This window comes from Pseudochaenichthys georgianus, chromosome 4 (genome assembly GCF_902827115.2).
Source record: "Pseudochaenichthys georgianus chromosome 4, fPseGeo1.2, whole genome shotgun sequence".
In the NCBI taxonomy this organism is placed as follows: Eukaryota; Metazoa; Chordata; class Actinopteri; order Perciformes; family Channichthyidae; genus Pseudochaenichthys; species Pseudochaenichthys georgianus.
The window spans coordinates 44888105-44907608 of record NC_047506.1 but is presented as its reverse complement, the minus strand read 5'-3'; the positions used below and the strand labels follow the sequence as shown (position 1 = coordinate 44907608).

At 39.4% G+C, this 19504-nt stretch overlaps 1 protein-coding gene across 3 annotated transcripts in view; it reads left to right on the top strand.

Moving 5' to 3' along the window:
• Window positions 1–19504, top strand: part of reep6 (receptor accessory protein 6) — a 92793-nt gene that overhangs the window by 69417 nt on the left and 3872 nt on the right. For all 3 annotated transcript variants that reach the window (XM_034080525.1, XM_034080524.1, XM_034080523.2), the window contains exon 3: window positions 6920–7058. In XM_034080525.1, coding sequence (XP_033936416.1) covers window positions 6920–7058 — 139 coding nt within the window. The remainder of the gene's footprint in view (window positions 1–6919; window positions 7059–19504) is intronic.

Sequence of the window (19504 nt, the reverse complement as noted above, 5' to 3'; positions counted from 1 at the left end):
ATGTAAACAAGGTAGAATTATCCTGCAGAACGTCGATTTCTCTGCCATCTATACAAGTAACTGGGTTTCTGCTTTTTAACACTGCAGACGGAGAAAGCACAGTGGAGGGCCTGAAAGGAGATCATATTACACGTAGCGACTCGTACTCATATTTAAAACGTATCTGGCCAAAGCCTGTAGAAGTCTAAATAACTAAGTCGATATCCACTGCTGAATTGGATATTGAATTATTAGTCAAATTCACACAATGTTGTGAGGAGGAGCTCTGCTTTGCCTGCCTATCCTCCTCTCACTGCCATCAGTCCACTCCGACCGACACACACAATGTGGCCTTTTCTGATACTATAGTACAGGGGTAGCCGACACGGTGCCCGCGGGCACTTAGTCGCCCGCAGGGGCAACGTGAGTCGCCCGCCGGGCATGTTCTAAAAATAGCTCGCCAAGCAAATCCAAAATGTATAAAATACACAAAACAAAAAAGGAAATGTAATTAAAAGAATCTACCCTATGCATAAACGAAACCTAAATCATAGCGAACTCTATCTACTTACTACACCTCTATAACACCCCTCCCCCACCCCCACAATGAATATCGACCAATCACGTTCTTGCTTGATTTGCGGGACCAGCGTTGCAGTCGGGAAGAAAACCAATTTGTCACCTCCCCGCTGATTTTCCTTCTGGCAGAATCTGCACTACACATCAGCCCCATTGAACAGCCTATCATGCGAGCCTATACAATACATGAGGGGCAGAGTTTTACTCTGTGTGGTGTAACTTATATATTTATTGCACTTGACGCACACACACGCATGGCGTAATTTCCACTGGGGACAGTGTCCCCCGCACTTTTCAAAATCACCTTTGTGTCCCCACTTTACAAATATGTTTATTATTATTTTTTAACGCAATCCGTCATCGCCACGGAGGAGCACACAGCTTTTGTGAGCGAGCGAGACAGAGAGAGAGAGAGAGAGAGAGAGTGAGTGAGCTAGGGAGGGAGGGAGAAAGAGAGACAGAGAGAGACGGAGCGAAAGAGAGCTAGGGAGAGCACACCTTTATCTATTTAATATAGATAAAGTAAGAAATAATTCCAATGTGTACTATAGGACAGTAAAAAAAACAGTTTAAAAGGGGAGTGGTTAGTAAAATATGCATAAAGAAAAATAAAGAATGCTAATAGGTAACATAAGATAAGAATAAACCAGTTTAAATGATTTGTTATTGGTTGTGATCATATTCTAAAGATGTATGGATTATTGAAAATACAGCTCCCTTTCATCTGAGTGTTGAGAGCTGGATCCATCAATTCATGTTGTGCTCAAAGTGCACCAGATTGATGCATTTAACTTCAACATTTAAAAAAAAATCTTCCATGCATGCTCATGAGGCGGTGAGGACCCCCCTAGAGGAGGTGAGATCCACCCCCAAATAAAGCAGGTTAAATTAATTAAATTGCAAACATTTTCTTTTAGTAAACACTGCAAACGGGTCCCACAGACCCAAACAGCACACAAAGGTTAAAGGTCAGCATATAATAATGTTAAAATGTGCTAAATATATACGCTGCAAAAAACAAAAAAAAGAGGAGTAAAAGTAGCCCTCGACTTGTTTTATTTTTTGAAAGTAGCCCTCACCCTAAAAAAGGTTGGTGACCCCTGCTATAGTATATCCCATTGAATCCTGTGCTGTTAGACAGGATACTTTTTGAAGAAGAAATACAACTTTAAAATTAGTCTACATGATCAGATACATTAACCATAACCTTTTTCCATTCTCAACTGCAACACAAAATATAATCACAGCACAAAGTTTATTATTCATAAATTCTCCCCATAAAACAAAATAAATAAAGAAAAAGCTTCTATATATTGAGCCTTGAAAGTGCTCTCCACACTATACGCCTGGGATGGCTTGTGACCATGACATGAGAAAATGAAAACTTTGCCGTAGAGGTACACCAAATACATTGTTGGAAAGGTCTTGACTTGGAGAGTAACGTATGTCAGTATTAAGATTCCACATGGCTCCTGCTTTGAAATACTGACCTTTGAACCTTGACCTCGGTGCATGTTTGAAGGCTTATATAAGCAACAAAAGGGACTACAGACATGGGACATTGTGTTCTAGAGAGCTCTTGACCTCAGATATCATGTGAGTATAGTCAAAACTGGGGGCCACTGTCACATTTGGGTCAAATATGGTTAAAATGTATTTAAAATCTGATTACACACATGTGTTTACCATCCCCTTAAACCCCTCAGTGTATTCTTAACACTAATATATTTTAAAAACTACAATTCCCTAGAGCCACGCTATGCAGCTTGGTACAAATCAGCACCACAGTTGTAGTTCTTCTGGTTTGCAAAGACATGGGGTCTTAAAAATATATATCTACTAAGTCAACACACTCTCACTCCCTAAGCGTCCAGGAGCAACGTTTGGTCAGTGTCCGTGGCGTCCAGTTGTGACGCTCCTAGGCTCCTTCAGCGTCATAAAGGGACGCAAATAACTTTCAACTGATTGCAATGTATTCCCATCTGCGGCGGGATTTCACGCTCATGGAAGCACGGCATTCGTTTGTGTCGGCTGCCCTTAAAGGCAATGTGAGCGTCCATTCCCTTTGGATAACGGAGAATTGTACACCCGGAAGTAAGTATTCCTCTTACTGTCGATTGATTTTACAGTGATATCTGCACTACTCATCGACTAAAAAACACCAGATTATCCTTGTTAATTACACAACATTGATTGGTTTAAATTGTGTGCAATGCTTTTGTATTTTTCCCCTTCGATTCGGAGAAACAAATATTTGTTCTGAGTCAAGGATGGCAGAAGACACTACACTACCCAGAATCCCCAGCTATCGTTTGGACTACACCATGTGCTCTGTTTGACAAACCCCGTGATAGTCCACAAGCTCTGTGATTGGAGAGTGTGCTCCGAGGGTTACACCGATTCTCGAACAGCACTTGAAATGGGATGGAACCACGGCAGACTGTCCAAAACTGGATTTGAACGGGTCCACCGTGTGTCCCCCACCCCGTCCCCAGAACTACACATGCTGGCTATTCTGTTTCGCAACATGTTCTCTATCTATGGCACGTATCTACTGGGAGTTGTAGTTTTAAGAGACGTTTTCGTATTTCCCATAATAAGAAGTTGCCAGTATTAAACTGTGTACATCCCTGGAGGTTTAGGGGATAGGAAACACTCACATTTAAAACATATAATTAATAAATGGGTGGAAATGGCTTGTGCCCATAATGGGCAGCATTAATATATATACACACATGCCAGCTAAGGTCAAAAGAGCTTTATTTAACAGCTGGTCTTATGTTTGTGACCCCTGTAGTTAATTGATAACATTACATTACATTAATTGATAAGCCTGAAACATACACTTGTCAAGGTTCAGAGGCACATTTTGCAAATATGGCAGTAGCCATCAATCAGCTTAAGATAAGATATACTTTATTGATCCCAAGTTGGAACATTTGCGTTACATCAGTATGTGTAACAGTTGTAAATATGCAGTGGTGTTTATGTGTATAATCACACAAATTCTGTGTTTTATTTTTAACAATTCTGTGTTCTTTATTTATTGATTGTTCAATACCTGACAAGGCCGGAGACGAAATATCTACATACATCTTATAAGAGTATAATACATGTATAATATCAGTTAAAATAAGTGCTTCAACATAGTTAACATTGCTGGAGGTATGCACAAATATTTATAGATGTCTTGTAATGCACTATTGAGGAACCTGCGACCCAAGTTTTTCATTCAATGCAGAACTACACCATAGTTGTGTAGGCCTATATGATATGTCAATAAACCTTAGAAAATCTTGAAAGGGATGTGCAAAATAGTCATTATATACAGTCTTTAATTAACTATTAGTAGAGAATAACGAGTAATGAATATACTTTATAGGGATCCTATTAATATCTAATAATAAAATTAATGAAATTCAATAACATGCTTTAACCACTAGGTGTCCCTTTATATCAGCTGTGCACCTTTATGGTGTAAATACAGCCTATCTACCAATTGGATCAAATATAAAAGTCAACCGAATTAGTGTTGATACTGCAAAGAGACGTATTGTGTGAAAAGAAATGTAAGATGTTATTTAATGGCTGATATATTTATGATCCACGTCACGTTTTCAGTTCCTCATGTTTGTCTAGAAGTCTTCTCATCAGGGCTCTATAAATACAGAACTACGGCAGATATGTAATATTTAATGCAGCCGAACCGTGTATTACAATGCCGTTATGTGATGACTTTCAAAGAGAAAAGCAAGCACATTCGGAAAAAAGTATTATTTTTTTTTTTTAAATGTTTTCGGTCTGTTTCCGGTATTTGTTAATGACGATGTGCTGTGAGATGTGAGACTGGAATTGCACAGGGCAAAATAAGGTAGGCTATCTTTAGATGCGGATTTTGTTAAACTAATATGTTTGCGCTCTGGACCAACACTACATTGACGGGAAGGGGGTAGCAATAAAGATAACACCATTAAACAGTTACACAACATAACAGAAATAATATCGATAGCAGCGTCCCTAGCAACTACCTTGGTAACAATGAAAACGTCGCGATTTCCTGAAGTAATCTTCGTAATAACTAGCAAACTAAAGATCATGTACATCCACTGCACACATAATCTGAAATAACAACTCATATTTCTCGCATCAAATGACATCAACACGCATTTTAATGGCCAAACTAACTTTAAAATAGGCATTTTACACCGAGAATAAAACGAAGTTCGGCCATGTTTTCTTTTTCTGTAGGGAGAAATTTGAAGATCACGTGACATAGACGCCAGCCATTGGAATGAATAGTGAAAAAAATGGGGTTTGTCAAACAGAGCACATGGTGTAGTCCAAACGATAGCTGGGGATTCTGGGTAGTGTAGTGTCTTCTGCCATCCTTTACTCAGAACAAATATTTTTTTCTCTGAATCGAAGGGGAAAAATACAAAAGCATTGCACACAATTTAAACCAATCAATGTTGTGTAATTAACAAGGATAATCTGGTGTTTTTTAGTCGATGAGTAGTGCAGATATCACTGTAAAATCAATCGACACTAAGAGGAATACTTACTTCCGGTTGTACAATTCACCGTTATCCAATGGGAATGAACGCTCACATTGCCTTTAAGGGCAGCCGACACAAACGAATGCCGTGCTTCCATGAGCGTCAAATCCCGCCGCAGATGGGAATACATTGCAATCAGTTGAAAGCTATTTGCCTCCCTTTATGACGCTGAAGGAGCCTAGGAGCGTCACAACTGCACGCCACGGACACTGACCAAACGTTGCTTCTGGACGCTTAGGGAGTGAGAGTGTGTTGACTAAGTATATACAATATCTAGTATAGCCAAACTAGTAATTACACTGCATCAAGATTATTTGTATTAAGAAAAAGATGTTGGTTTATTTAAGATATTTTAGCTATTCTAGAAATAGGGTTTTTCGGTTGATTCTTTCTTTTTTGTTTACTCTGATCTTCTACGGTACATTGTTGGTTACTGTGATTATCTACAGTACATTGTTGATTACTGTGATCTTCTACAGTACATTGTTGGTTACTGTAATCTTCTACAGTACATTGTTGGTTACTGTGATCTTCTACAGTACATTGTTGGTTACTGTGATCTTCCACAGTTGGTTACTGTGATTATTTACAGTACATTGTTGGTTAGTGTGATTGTTGGTAGCTGTGATCTTGTACAGTGTATTGTTATTACTGTGATTTTCTACAGTACATTGTTGGTTACTGAGATTGTATACAGTTGGGACGTTACTACTGATATTTTTAAAGTAACTCCAGAGGTACAGTAATTTTTGGTTGGAAACACGGTATTATACTCTAAAATAGTATAGAGTAATTTACTGTGCACAAACACTGTAAATAACTGTGGATTTCACAGCCATTTTTTACAGTGTCTTCACCCACACCCACTACCGAGCCCACATCACCCCTGCCCTTCAAAACCTGCACTGGCTCCCCATCCGTCAATGAATACATTTAAAAATCTCCTCCTGATCCACAAAGCACTCAACAACCAGCCTCACTGACCTGCTCCACCATCACACCCGCTCCCGCAGCCTTCGCTCATCAGAAGCCAACCTCCTTTCTATCCCCAGACGAACCAAGCACCGGACCTGGGGTGACAGAGCCTTCTCCATCTCTGCCCCCACCCTCTGGAACTCACTCCCACAACAAATCAGAGACTGTACTGACCTCCCCACCTTCGAAACACTGACCAAAGCTTTTAACTTGTGATTGATGACCTGTCCTTGTGACTAATGTGTTTTTTTTAACTTTATTTTCTTACATCTGTAAAGCGTATTTGAGCACCTGATAAAGCGCTTAATAAATACAATGTATTATCATTATTATTATTATTACATTCATTGAATAGCTAGAGTTTCTTGTTTCTCTTCAGACTCTGATTTCTTGAAATGTGAAAGAAACACATGAATAGCTTAAAATACAATAACCTGTTAAATACCAACCAATAGTATCTGACCTTTTTGTTTTGTGACAATGAATTGTAAGGAATTTCGCCAACTTCATTTAAGAGTTAGAGCCTACATTTCACAAAACTACGATTTTAGCAAAGTGTTAACGTAAAACACAAATTTGTTTAGTAGAATTTAATTTTTTCTTATTCTTTACCCTGTTCCCACCCTCTTCAGATGTTTTATGTTACCAAAGGATCTTTATACTCTGGTTGTGACATTGTACTGGTAGCCTTCACCAAAGCTCGACTGAGATATAGCTGGACATGCTTCAGTCAAATTCCAACTCTGTTATTTCTGAAGGTATTTCAAAGATAAATGTATTCATCAGCTCACCTGAAACATTTGACAATCTATTTCCACTCGTATCTGCAGAATCAAAGCCCTTGAAAGTCCAAGCAAAGAAGACGACACAAAATGGCTGACGTATTGGGTGGTGTATGGCGTCTTCAGCCTCGGAGAGTTCTTCTCCGATATTTTCCTCTATTGGTTCCCATTCTACTACGCTTTTAAGGTGAGAAAAGACTGAAGGACCAATGATTGTTTCAAATTATTCTAAGCTTACTTTGGTATAACTTCAACAGAACCTAATTTAGTGTGAATTCTGCCCATTTTAAGGGCAGTTAGAATCGCTAAATGGTATTACAGATGTGTTAACCTGTTAAGTCCTGAGCCTGTTTTTCAGGTCTCAGGCTCGAAAATGACATTCCCAGAACAAATGACCATATCTTCCCTTCTAAAAGGGTTAAATTAATAATCTTTCTTCTCAAAGTATTGATAAACCTGTGAGTTGGATGTAGAAAAGTCAGAATCAATATAGATGTTTTTTATTTGAAAGAAAATTCAGATTGAACATAGTAAAAAACTGTAAATTATCGTGTCCGTCCAAAAAATATGTTGTACTTATAGTAAAAACTAACCTTGGATGATGGGTTAGTAGACTAAAAGCTTTAGGAATCCAAAGTACAACATATAATAAGTACCCTGTATCAAGATTGATGCAAAACAAGTGATATTTGACCTTTTTAGACAGATTTAGCAAAAAAAACCTCTTATGGGGCCATTAGGGTGGTAGGAATGGCCCAACCTGATCTCACCAGAATGCGTGACTCCACCACGACTCCTTAACACCGCATTGCGTGGTGGACTCACGAACTTTGTTACATTTACGTGTCTGCACCACGCAAACAACCCCAATGTAAAGTGAATGATGCTCTTTTGTCATGGTGCACACACACATTTCTACAACGTCCTGCAGTGAGCTTTTATTCTATAAAACGTTTTTAAAATCTACTTTATAGCTTGTAGTAATTTCTTTTATTTTATTTGTATTCATAATAATTTTTATTTTCGTCAGAATGTAAAAATTACATTAGTTACGAATTTGTGTTCTAAAAAAACAGTGCATTTTGTGTAATACAACTGTGATTTTTATTACATTAGTTTCTTTTTAAGGAAGGCCAGAGCTTCAGCTGTGTCAAATAGATTGTTCCCTTTAGTTAACGTTTTTTAAAAGAACATTATATTCCGATTTGATCATGTCCCCTTTCTTGTATTACGGAGAGCAATGTGAGCGTCCATTCCCATTGGATAACGCAGTATTTTACACCCGGAAGTAAGTATTCTCTTTACTGTCGATTGATTTTACAGTGATATCTGCATTACTGATCAACTTAAAAACACCAGATTATCCTTGTTGATTACACAACATTGATTGGTTTAAATTGTGTACAATGCTTTTGTAATTTTCCCCTTCGATTCGGAGAAACAAACATTTGTTCAGTTTAGGATGGCCGAAGACACTACACTACCCAGAATCCTCAGCTATCGTTTGGGACTACACCATGTGCTTTGCTTGACAAACCCTGTGGTTTGTCCTCAAGCTCTGTGATTGGATGTTGGATGTTGAAGTTTACCTGAGTGACAAACAGCATTTTGAAATGGAATAAAACCCATCGACAGCACACTATTCAAAACAGGAATCGAACGTCTCCTACCCCCCCCCCCCACCTTAGGTCACAGGCTCCTCCAACAGTGCAACACAATAAAACAGATAAACAGAAAAAATAGTGCAAGTCAATACAAATAGTAAAAAGTGAAATAGTGCAATAAGAGTCTATACAAGCGATTGGAATATATTAGACAAATCATTTCTAAGTAGCAGCCAGATGAATGTTATGGATGTTATTTCAAAGTTCAGGTCTTAAATAGTCTTATGGCCTGTGGGATGAAACTGTCCCTGAGTCTGGTGGTTTTAGTCCGGATGTAAGATAAGATAAGATGGTACTTTATTGATCCCAATTTGGGACATTGTTTTTGTTGCAGCAGCATAAAAGGCATTTTACAATAAAACAAAACCACAAATAAACAAGAATAGAAAGAAAAGAAAAGAAAATAGAAAATATACGTGTTGAAATAGAAAACATACATGTAGATATTATATATGCAAATATACATATTCAAAAATATATGACAATGGAATATGGAATATCAAATATTGAACAGATTATATATGTGTAAAATGTACAGCGAGGTTGTATTAGAGAAACTATGGAGCAGAGAGTTCTCTTCCAGCCAGAGGTGATTTATTGTACAGAGTTATGGCAGTGGGCAGGAATGTGTTCCTGTATCGGTCCTTGTGACAGCGGAGCTGCAGCAGTCTGTTGGAGAAGGAGCTCCGTTGACTGTCCAGCTGCAGGTGGAGAGAATGGGTGGGGTTATCCATCATGGACAACAGCCTGTTCAGTGTCCTCCTCTCCACCACAGCTTCAAAGGGGTCCAGCTTGATGCCGATGACAGACCCAGCTTTCCTGATCAGTTTATTGATCCTGATGCTGATGCTGCCCCCCCCCCCCCCCCCAGCAAAGAAGAGTGCACTGGCCACAACAGATTAGAAGATCTCCAGCATCTTGCTGCACACGTGGAAGGATCTCAGCTTCCTCAGAAAATAGAGTCTGTTCATCCCCTTCTTGTACACAGCGTCAGTGTTGATCCTCCAGTTCAGCCCATAAGTGCACTCCCAGGTACTGTAGTCCTCCACAACAGCCACATCCTCTCCGAGAATGCGGCTGTTGTGCCAGATGGCAGCAGACAGAACAGTTTGTGGCTGGGGTGATGGGGGTCTTTTATAATCCTGAGGGCTTTCTTTAAGGTTAACCTGGTATTTTTACTCCACTACATTTATTTTAGTTACTTTATAGATTCTGATTAATGATGTGAAATATAAACAACCCTTAAAGCAGACTTTAGTTACACCTGAGTAAAATGCAGGGAAGGTGATTGTCAAGTGCCAACAATCAGGAGAGATATTTGATTGGAGGACTGGCTTATCTAAAGCCAGTTGAGTAGCACTTGAAATGTTTTTGCTCTATGAAACCTGATGTACTTTATGATTCTGTTTTCTTCAAGGTTGTATTTTGTTGGTCGAATGCACTTATTGTAAGTCGCTTTGGATAAAAGCATCAGCTAAATGCAATGTAATGTAATGTAATGATTGTTGGTGCTTGAGAAGACTAAATATGTATCTGCAGATCCCTATAAAGTATATACATTACTCGTTATTCTCTACAAATAGTTAATTAAAAACTGTATATAATTGCTATTTTGGACATCCCTTTTCAAGATTTCAATATTACTCTAAACGTGTAATAACGTGCTTTAACCAGTAGGTGGTTTGGGTTAAAAAGCTGTCAAGTTTACAGTGTTTACAAAATAAAATATACTGCTGTTTCTGGTTTAGTTTACGACGGATATATTTAGTTATTGTTTTGATATTTGTAACACAAAAGCGATTGAAAAAACCCACAGCAACACATAAAAGATGGTCTTAACATGAACCAGCGGTCTAGTAGTTAATAAAAAACAATAATATCAAAACAAATTATTACTACTAACTTTATTGTGAAATTAAAACAGAACGGTAAAAGAATAGTTTCCGGTCTATTCTGAGCCCGATCTCTGTAGATAAATACAAATAAAGAACTCCGACAGATGTGTAATATTTAATGCAGCCAAACCATTTATTACAATGCATTCATGTGATGACTTTCAAAGAGTAAAGCAAGCACTGCTGAATAAAGTATGATTTATCTTTTACGAAACGTTTTTTTCATATGGAATGCAGTTGGAGGTCAACCAATCACAGAGCTTGAGGCAACGCGGAACAATAGCTGAGGATTCTGGGTAGTGTAGTGTCTTCGGCCATCCTATACTGAACAAATATTTGTTTCTCCGAATCGAAGGGGAAAATTACAAAAGCATTGTACACAATTTAAACCAACCAATGTTGTGTAATCAACAAGGATAATCTGGTGTTTTTGAGTTGATGAGTAATGCAGATATCACTGTAAAATCAATCGACAGTAAAGAGAATACTTACTTCCGGGTGTAAAATCCTGCGTTATCCAATGGGAATGGACGCTCACATTGCTCTCCGTAATACAAGAAAGGGGACATGATCAAATCGGAATATAATGTTCTTTTAAAAAACGTTAACTAAAGGGAACAATCTATTTGACACAGCTGAAGCTCTGGCCTTCCTTAAAAACAAACTAATGTAAAATCACAGTTGTATTACACAAAATGCACTGTTTTTTGAGAACACAAATTCGTAACTAATGCACCATAATACATTCTGATGAAAAATAACAATTATTATGAATACAAATAAAATAAAAGAAGCCTCCCGTGAGTTACTACAAGCTATAAAGTAGATTTTAAAAACGTTTTATAGAATAAAAGCTCACTGCAGGATGTGGTAGAAATGCGTGTGTGCACCACGACAAAGGAGCCTCATTCACTTTAGATTGGGGTTGTTTGCGTGGTGCAGACACGTAAATGTAACAACGTTCGTGACTCCACCAGGCAATGCGGTGTTAAGGAGTCGTAGTGGAGTCACGCATTCTGGTGAGATCAGGTTGGAATGGCCTGCTCTACTATTTTAAAACAGAATTGCAGTTTTATTGCTTATAGATTATCAGAACATTTCAAAGGGGACACAGCCACATTGGATATTAACCTATGGATTAACTACACCATCGTTTTTATCGTTTTAATGCCATTGAAGACCAGTTTAGAACAGACAAAGACAAAGGTAAGCCATGTTAGCGTTGTGGGCTACCTAGCGCCACTTGTTTTGATGTACGTTTTTGTTGATAACGCCACAAGTTTGTATCTTTCAGTGTTGAGGTGGGCACCGTTAGATTCTGTGTCTTTACGATCATAAACGATGTGTTGGATGTGCAGCTAGGATAAGTAATAAGGGAGCTAGGAGTGATTTTCGGTGCAGTAATAGGTTAGCATTTTTCGCTCTGGGCTAATTCAGAGGCTCACTGTTAGCATTGTGTTTTTTTTTTTTAAAAAGAATAATTAAAGAGATCAGTTAAATGAGTTTTTTCCCGTTATATGGATATAAAATATTCATAGTTTATTAAATATTAAGGTTCCTTAGACGTTGTTTCCTGCAAATCACGCGATTTCGGCCCCGGAACCGGGTCCGTGGGGCTTAACCCTCTGGAGTCTAAGGGTATTTTCTCGAATTGTTGATGTTTTCTTAAATCCCCTTTTAAATGTATTTCTTCTAACATGGCACCCCATGTGTTAAATATCAAAATGTTCAAGACAATCTCTGGTATTGCTATATATGCAAATTACTCACCTTAGAGCACTGTTTGATGAGATAAGTAGCTCAAAAGCTTAAAATGTTACATCCGATTTTCGGAAAATCTTCAAAACTCTTGTGAAAACACAAATTTACTCATGTGATCGAATTGTTTTGGTGTTTTAGATTTGGTTACCAAAGTCTTAGGATCACAAAAGCAGTGAAATATTTGAATTACACTGTGTATAAATGTGTAATTCATGTCTAAAATGAAAAAAATGTAATTCGAATTTTGAGTAAAACAGGTGTTTATCACTCTACTTTCACCACAGCAGGGACTGAGATACATTAGGACTGAATAATGACTTCATATTACATACCAAGGTTCATGTGATGTGTAAAAATACAAATTGAGCATTCAACCTTTTTTTCAACCAACAATTTATTATAAATATGTTTTTTTCAACCAACTATTTATATAAATATAAGAAACTGGAAAATCTCACTATTTACAAAATTGAATATCAGAACTTTCAACCAACTATTCCTTATAAATGTCAAGACAGTGTCAAGGTCTTTGTCTGTCTTCCAAGACAGTGGGTCTGGCTGCTGTGTAGGTGGGGGTGATGGTGCATGGGCTGCTGTGTAGGTGGGGTGTACAAGTGCTATACGAGACCTCCACGAGACCTCCTTGCTGGCTGGGTTGAAGGTGATGGCTGTGGTGGAGCATTTGTGCTGAGGTGTATCTTGACCTGGTGGCAGCCGCAGATGGAGGTGGAGGCTGCTGTAGTGATGCTGGTCTGCTGGTCCTTGGTGGTGATGGCTCTGTTGAAGGCCCTTGAGCAACAGTAGATCTTGACCTGGGGGCCGGCACAGATGGATGTTGTGGCTGCTGGATAAACGCCGCCTGTGGGCCACTAGGCCCAGACAGCTGTGAAACATCTCTGTAAAACAAATAAAAATGTAGGACAATAATTACAACTAATTTCATTGAAATAAAGTTCAAGCAAAATGTTGCTCAACACAAATAACAATGCACACATAAAAAGAAAGTTTGGGAGGTTGCAGAAGGAGTCTCTCTCGATATCACACACACACACACACACACACACACACACACACACACACACACACACACACACACACACACACACTTCCAGTTACTTTACTTCAGTATAAAATCACAGACACACATATACATAGGCTACATCTGATTACAAAGTCTCATCTGTACAGGACGGTAAAATAATAATAGGCACACATAAATAAATATATGACAAAGTCTCATCTGTACAGAACAGTATGATAAAATAATCGATGGCAAAAACATGTCACTGTAAATGTCTCCGTTGTGGGACGAATAAATGATTAATTTAATCATCTACACATGTAATCTCACTGTTACACACCAAAATAGCGTTAACACAGAGTAAACGTTTGCTAATGGAGTCTATTTTGTCCCAAGAAAAAGTTCATGACTATCGATAAAAAATATATATCAATAAACCTATTGTTCATTTTCGCGGTATTCCCCACACATTGCCAGTACACTATTACTGTAATATTTACACTTACCCATGTCCAAATAGATACTTGTTGTTGTCTTTGAGTTCTTCTTCTTCAGAAGAGTCGAAGACTTCAGGTTCTGAGGCTCTATCTTCACTGCTGCTAGCGAAATAAATCTCTAGCGAAGTCGGCAAATGTAAAGGTTTTTTTAGCCATTTTCTCTGTCTCTCTCTCTCTCTCTCCACACAGACGTAAACTGATGGGAGACATGTGGTTTATGTTTTTTTTACTTGGTGGGTAGGTCCTTAGTGATTTCTCGATGTCCATTGGTCATTTCAGACCATGATGGCTGCCGGCCGAGATTTCCTTGACGGACACACCAATCCACCAATCCCACACAGTGTAAAGTCAAGCTGCTTTGAGCGGCCATATTGGCTGCTGTGCCCTGGTTACAGTCTCACAGGAGATACAGCTGGAAAGCTACCCTTCCAGCGATTCTGCGGATATCTGAATCATGTTTCTCCTCCTTATAATCGAAAATATATGATTAATTACGTAAAAGTATGCGCATCTGGACGCGCCGGCGCGTCCACCGACTCCAGAGGGTTAAGAGGTTAAAGGCTTCGGAATCCCCCCCATTATAGTTAAAAACTGTAAAAACTAGGGCCCCCAAACTGCATCTTGAATAGGGCCGCCAAAAAGCTAGAAACGGCTCTGACTACGAAGCAGGATTTTCGTTTAGCAAGATAACTTCTGGGATTTCCAGTACTACGAAGCTGGCTCACTTTTTAGCGGGCTAGATAACTTATTCTGAACGGCTAGCCTGTGCCGGAGCAGGATAGCTTCCAGGATAAGAGATCAACTGTGCGGAGTTCTTCTTCTTCTTTGCTTTAATGGCGAATCGCTTCCACTTGGAGCATATCACCACTGTACTGTTGTTTTATTTAATGTATAAACTGCCCATATTGTTCATGTAGAACAGTGTTCACGTAAGCCTGCACATTGATTTTATTTTTCATTGAATGTAACCGTTTCAATAAGGATAAATCTATTATAGGTTGAGGTAGAAACCATGGTGGAACAGCTGATAACAACAGTGTGCAGAGTTTAAAGCGATCAAGTCATATTACAGGATAAAGGAAATACAGTTTAAACTGCCGTTGCAGTTCAAATCACCGACTGTGTGAACGTGAAAATGAATAGAATATCACCTCCCATCTTCAGAGCAATCTGACTATTATATTAGCGTTACGAAAGCTTACTTTCCAAGCTTTTATATTTATTTCAAAACATCCCCCTGCCACCCCCACCAGATTTTTTTCCTAGAATGAAGAAAATATTTAGTAATTTTATATGGAATAACAGACGCCCCAGGCTCCGTTTATCTCTTTTGTACTTGACTTATGATAGAGGAGGATTACAGTTCCCTAACATGTTGTGGTACAGCTGAGAACATTGATGTTTTACTACACAGAGGAGAGGACTCCGGCATGGAGGGATGTTGAGTCTTGCTCCTTAAAGCTCCCACTTCCTACTTATTTATACTCTGACAACCCTAAAAACCTTAAAAAAACTACAACTAACTCTATAGTTAAAAATATGATTGATGTTTGGCAGGAGGTTAAAAAATATATGAACGAACCTTCTTCTCTCTCCGGGTTCAGCCTGATATGGGGAAATACTCTTTTTGTGCCAGGGAATGCCGATGGAGGTTTTAGACTATGGGCGGAAAAGGGGGTGGGACAGTTAAAAGACATGTTTGGAAGTGATAATGAGAAGTTTTTATCATTTGAGGAACTTGTCAGTAAACACGAAATTCCTCGTAAACATTTTTTTTAATACTTGCAACTCAGGAGCTTTGTAGGAGCGAACCAGGACCGACTCATGCTGGCCCCTCCTCTGTCCATATTGGAGAAAGTTTTAATTAAAAACCCCTTTGGGAAGGGCATCATATCTGAATTCTACGATCTCCTGCTGGCGTTCTCCTCAGAATCCTCGAACTCTAGACTCAATGCTTGGAAAAATGACTTACAGGAAAATCTAACATTGGAACAGTGGAGCACAGCTTGTAAGGTGGCCCAAACACAGACGGGTAATACGCGTCTAAAGCTTCTGCAATACAAGTGGCTAATGAGAGTGTACATTACACCAGAAAAATTGAATAAATGTAACGCTAATATCCCAGACACGTGCACCAGATGTGGGGAAGGAACAGTACAGAATATTTTAGCGATCAGCTTAAAGCTGGAACCAAAAATGTTCCTACTTGGCCTATATCCGGATGGACATAACATACAACGTTATAAACAAGTTTTTATAGATATATGTTTACTACAAGCAAAAAGAGTGATTGCCTTAACATGGAAAAAGTTGGGCAAACCTAGTATTGCACAGTGGTTTAGGGAACTTTCTTTATGTCTGCCTTTAGAAAAAATCACTTACATTCTTAAAGACAAACAAGAACTGTTCCAGAAGGTCTGGGGATGTTTTATAGAGTACACCAAGAACAACGACCTATCTCAATTTCTGAACGAAACTGGGGCAGGATAATGCGATAATTCTATAATGTGCTACAATATGGTAAAATGTAAATGACTGTGATATCCTCTGTATAAATACGGTCCTATTGCTGGAAAACTTGATGATTGCAGATGTATTAGAGTGCCCTTGTGGTATGTACTAATTTAATTTAGTGTTGCTACTTTTCTTTAATGTAAAGTAGTTGTCCTGTGTATATATGTATTGCTTTTGGCTCTATGTCTTCGTCCTATGTGATTTTTTGTAAACTGAAAATCAATAAACATATTGAAAAAAAGAAAAGAAAAAGAAAGCTTACTTAAATATCTGCCACAACATACACTGAACAAAAATATAAATGCAACACTTTTGTTTTTGCTCCCATTTTTCATGAGATGAACTCAAAGATCTAAAACATTTTCTATATACACAAAATAACCATTTCTCTCAAATATTGTTCACAAATATGAACAAATCTGTGATAGTGAGCACTTCTCCTTTGCAGAGATAATCCATCCCACCTCACAGGTGTGGCATATCAAGATGCTGATTAGAAAGCATGATTATTGCACAGGTGTGCCTTAGGCTGGCCACAATAAAAGGCCACTCTGAAACGTGCAGTTTTGCTTTATTTGGGGGGTCTGGGGGGGCCCGAAGACCAGTCAGTATCTGGTGTGACCACCATTTGCTCACTATCACAGATTTTTTCAGATTTGTGAACAATATTTGAGAGAATTGGTTATTTTGTGTATATAGAAAATGTTTTAGATCTTTGAGTTCATCTCATGAAAAATGGGAGCAAAAACAAAAGTGTTGCATTTATATTTTTGTTCAGTGTAAGTAATCGGATCAAAGTAACATTACGTAGGCTACAGTCCGCGGCACTGTGAGTGCAGACGTCGATGTGTCCCATTATCATTCATATCACATCATAATGTATCATATATCTCCTTATCTGAGTCAGCTGAGCCGTATCTGGCCGTGCAACATTCACAGTGTCACATACTGTATGCAGAAGTAACCAGGTTAGGTTGAACCAGCTTCGTAGTACAGGCCTCTGGTCCCGACCAGGGGGGTATACTACGAATCTCAACCTATCCTGGATATGTTTGAGTTATCCGGTTGACTTAATCCAAAACAAACGCGCTCTCGCTAAACTGTCCTACAACGCTGGCTATCAACTTGTTCGCTCAAGCCAGCCGTGTCCTATCTAGTTAGATGCGCGTTCACATGAAAGGGGTGGTATCTGGAGCATTCGACCAATCACAAACATGGAAAGCGTACTGACAGCGCAGCGTCATACTTCCTGAATGTCAACTATAATATTAGACATATGAAGAAGTTACACTTTAAACATCGATGACTTAAACACTTTATCCAGGATAAAAGCCACAGAGCTGCACCTGCAAGGTGAATACAGCTGGTAAAAGAAAAAGTGTTTGAATGCGTATATTAACAGGTTTATGATATCACCGCCCAGTCCAAGACACGAGTGGATCTGACTTTAATTACATTTGACTCGAGTGTTTCGTCAACTTAATGTGTTGCTTAAAATAATGCTTATGCATACAGTAGGCCTATGTGACACTGAGTGCTGCACGGCCAGATACGACTCAGCTGACTCAGATAAGGAAATACATGACACATTATGATGTGATATGAATGATAATGGGACACATCGACGTCTGCACTCACAGTGCCGCGGACTGTAGGCAACGTAATGTTACTTTGATCCGGTTTCTTATGTTGTGGCAGATATTTAATTAAGCTTTCTTAACATAATAGTATAATAGTTATAATAGTCAGATTGCTCTGAAGATGGGAGGTGATGTTCTATTCATTTTCACGTTCACACAGTCGGTGATTTTGGCCGGCCGTCTTTCCTGCAACGGCAGTTTAAACTGTATTTCCTCCGCACACTGAGCTCTGATTGGTCAGCAGGCGTGGTGCTTTCGCTGAGTTGATCTCTTATCCTGGAACCTATCCGGCTTCGGAGCACAGACTAGGTTCCAGGATAAGTCACCATGGAGATCTAGCCCGCTAAAAAGTGAACCGGAAATCCCAGAAGTTATCTTGCTAAACGAAAATCTTGCTTCGTAGTATACCCCCCAGGTTAGCCGCACAGCATAAGTTACCATGGAGATCTAGCCTGCTAAAAAGAGAACCAGCTTCGTAGGACCGGAAACCCCGAGTTTTCCCTGAAGTTAGCCGGCTAAGCGAAAATACTGCTTCGTAGTATAACCCCCTGAGGCCTGTACTACGAAGCTGGATTTTCCTAACCTGGATATGTTTGAGTTAGCCGGTTGGCCTAATCCAAAACATACGCGCTCTCGCTAAATGGTCCTACGACGCTGGTTATCAAGTGGATCGCTCAAGCCAGCCGTGTCCTATCTAGTTAGGTGCGCGTTCACATGAAAGGGGTGGTATTTGGAGCATTCGACCAATCACAAACATGGAGAAGCGCACTGACAGCGCAGCGTCATACTTCCTGAATGAAAAGTGAAATGTAATACTAGTCAAATATGAAGAAGTTAAACTTTAAACATCCATGACTTAAACACAGGCTCCACCAACAGTGCAACACAATAAAACAGAAAAACAGAAAAAATAAATACAAACAAAATAGTAAAATTGCGAAATAGTGCAATAAAAGTCTATACACAAGTGATTGGAATAGGATATATTTGATACATAATTTGTAAGTTGCAGCCAGATGAATGTTATGGATGTTCTTAACAGAGCTCAGTGTTTAACAGTCGTATAGCCTGTGGAATGAAGCTGTCCCTGAGTCTGGTGGTTTTAGTCCGGATGCTGCGGTACCGCCTGCCAGACGGCAGCAGACTGAACAGTTTGTGGCTGGGGTGATGGGGGTCTTTGATAATCCTGAGGGCTTTCTTCCTGAGCCGCTGGGAGTAGAGGTCCTCCATGGAGGACAGCTTCGTCCTGGTGATGTTCTGTGCAGCTTTCACCACCCTCTGTAAAGCCTTACGGTTGAGGTGCAGCTGCCGTACCAGGCTGTGATGCAGCCAGTCAGGATGCTCTCTATGGTGCACCTGTAGAAGGTCAGGATCCTCTCTATGGTGCACCTGTAGAAGGTCAGGATCCTCTCTATGGAGCACCTGTAGAAGGTCAGGGTCCTCTCTATGGAGCACCTGTAGAAGGTCAGGATGCTCTCTATGGAGCACCTGTAGAAGGTCAGGATCCTCTCTATGGAGCACCTGTAGAAGGTCAGGGTCCTCTCTATGGAGCACCTGTAGAAGGTCAGGATGCTCTCTATGGAGCACCTGTAGAAGGTCAGGGTCCTCTCTATGGAGCACCTGTAGAAGGTCAGGATGCTC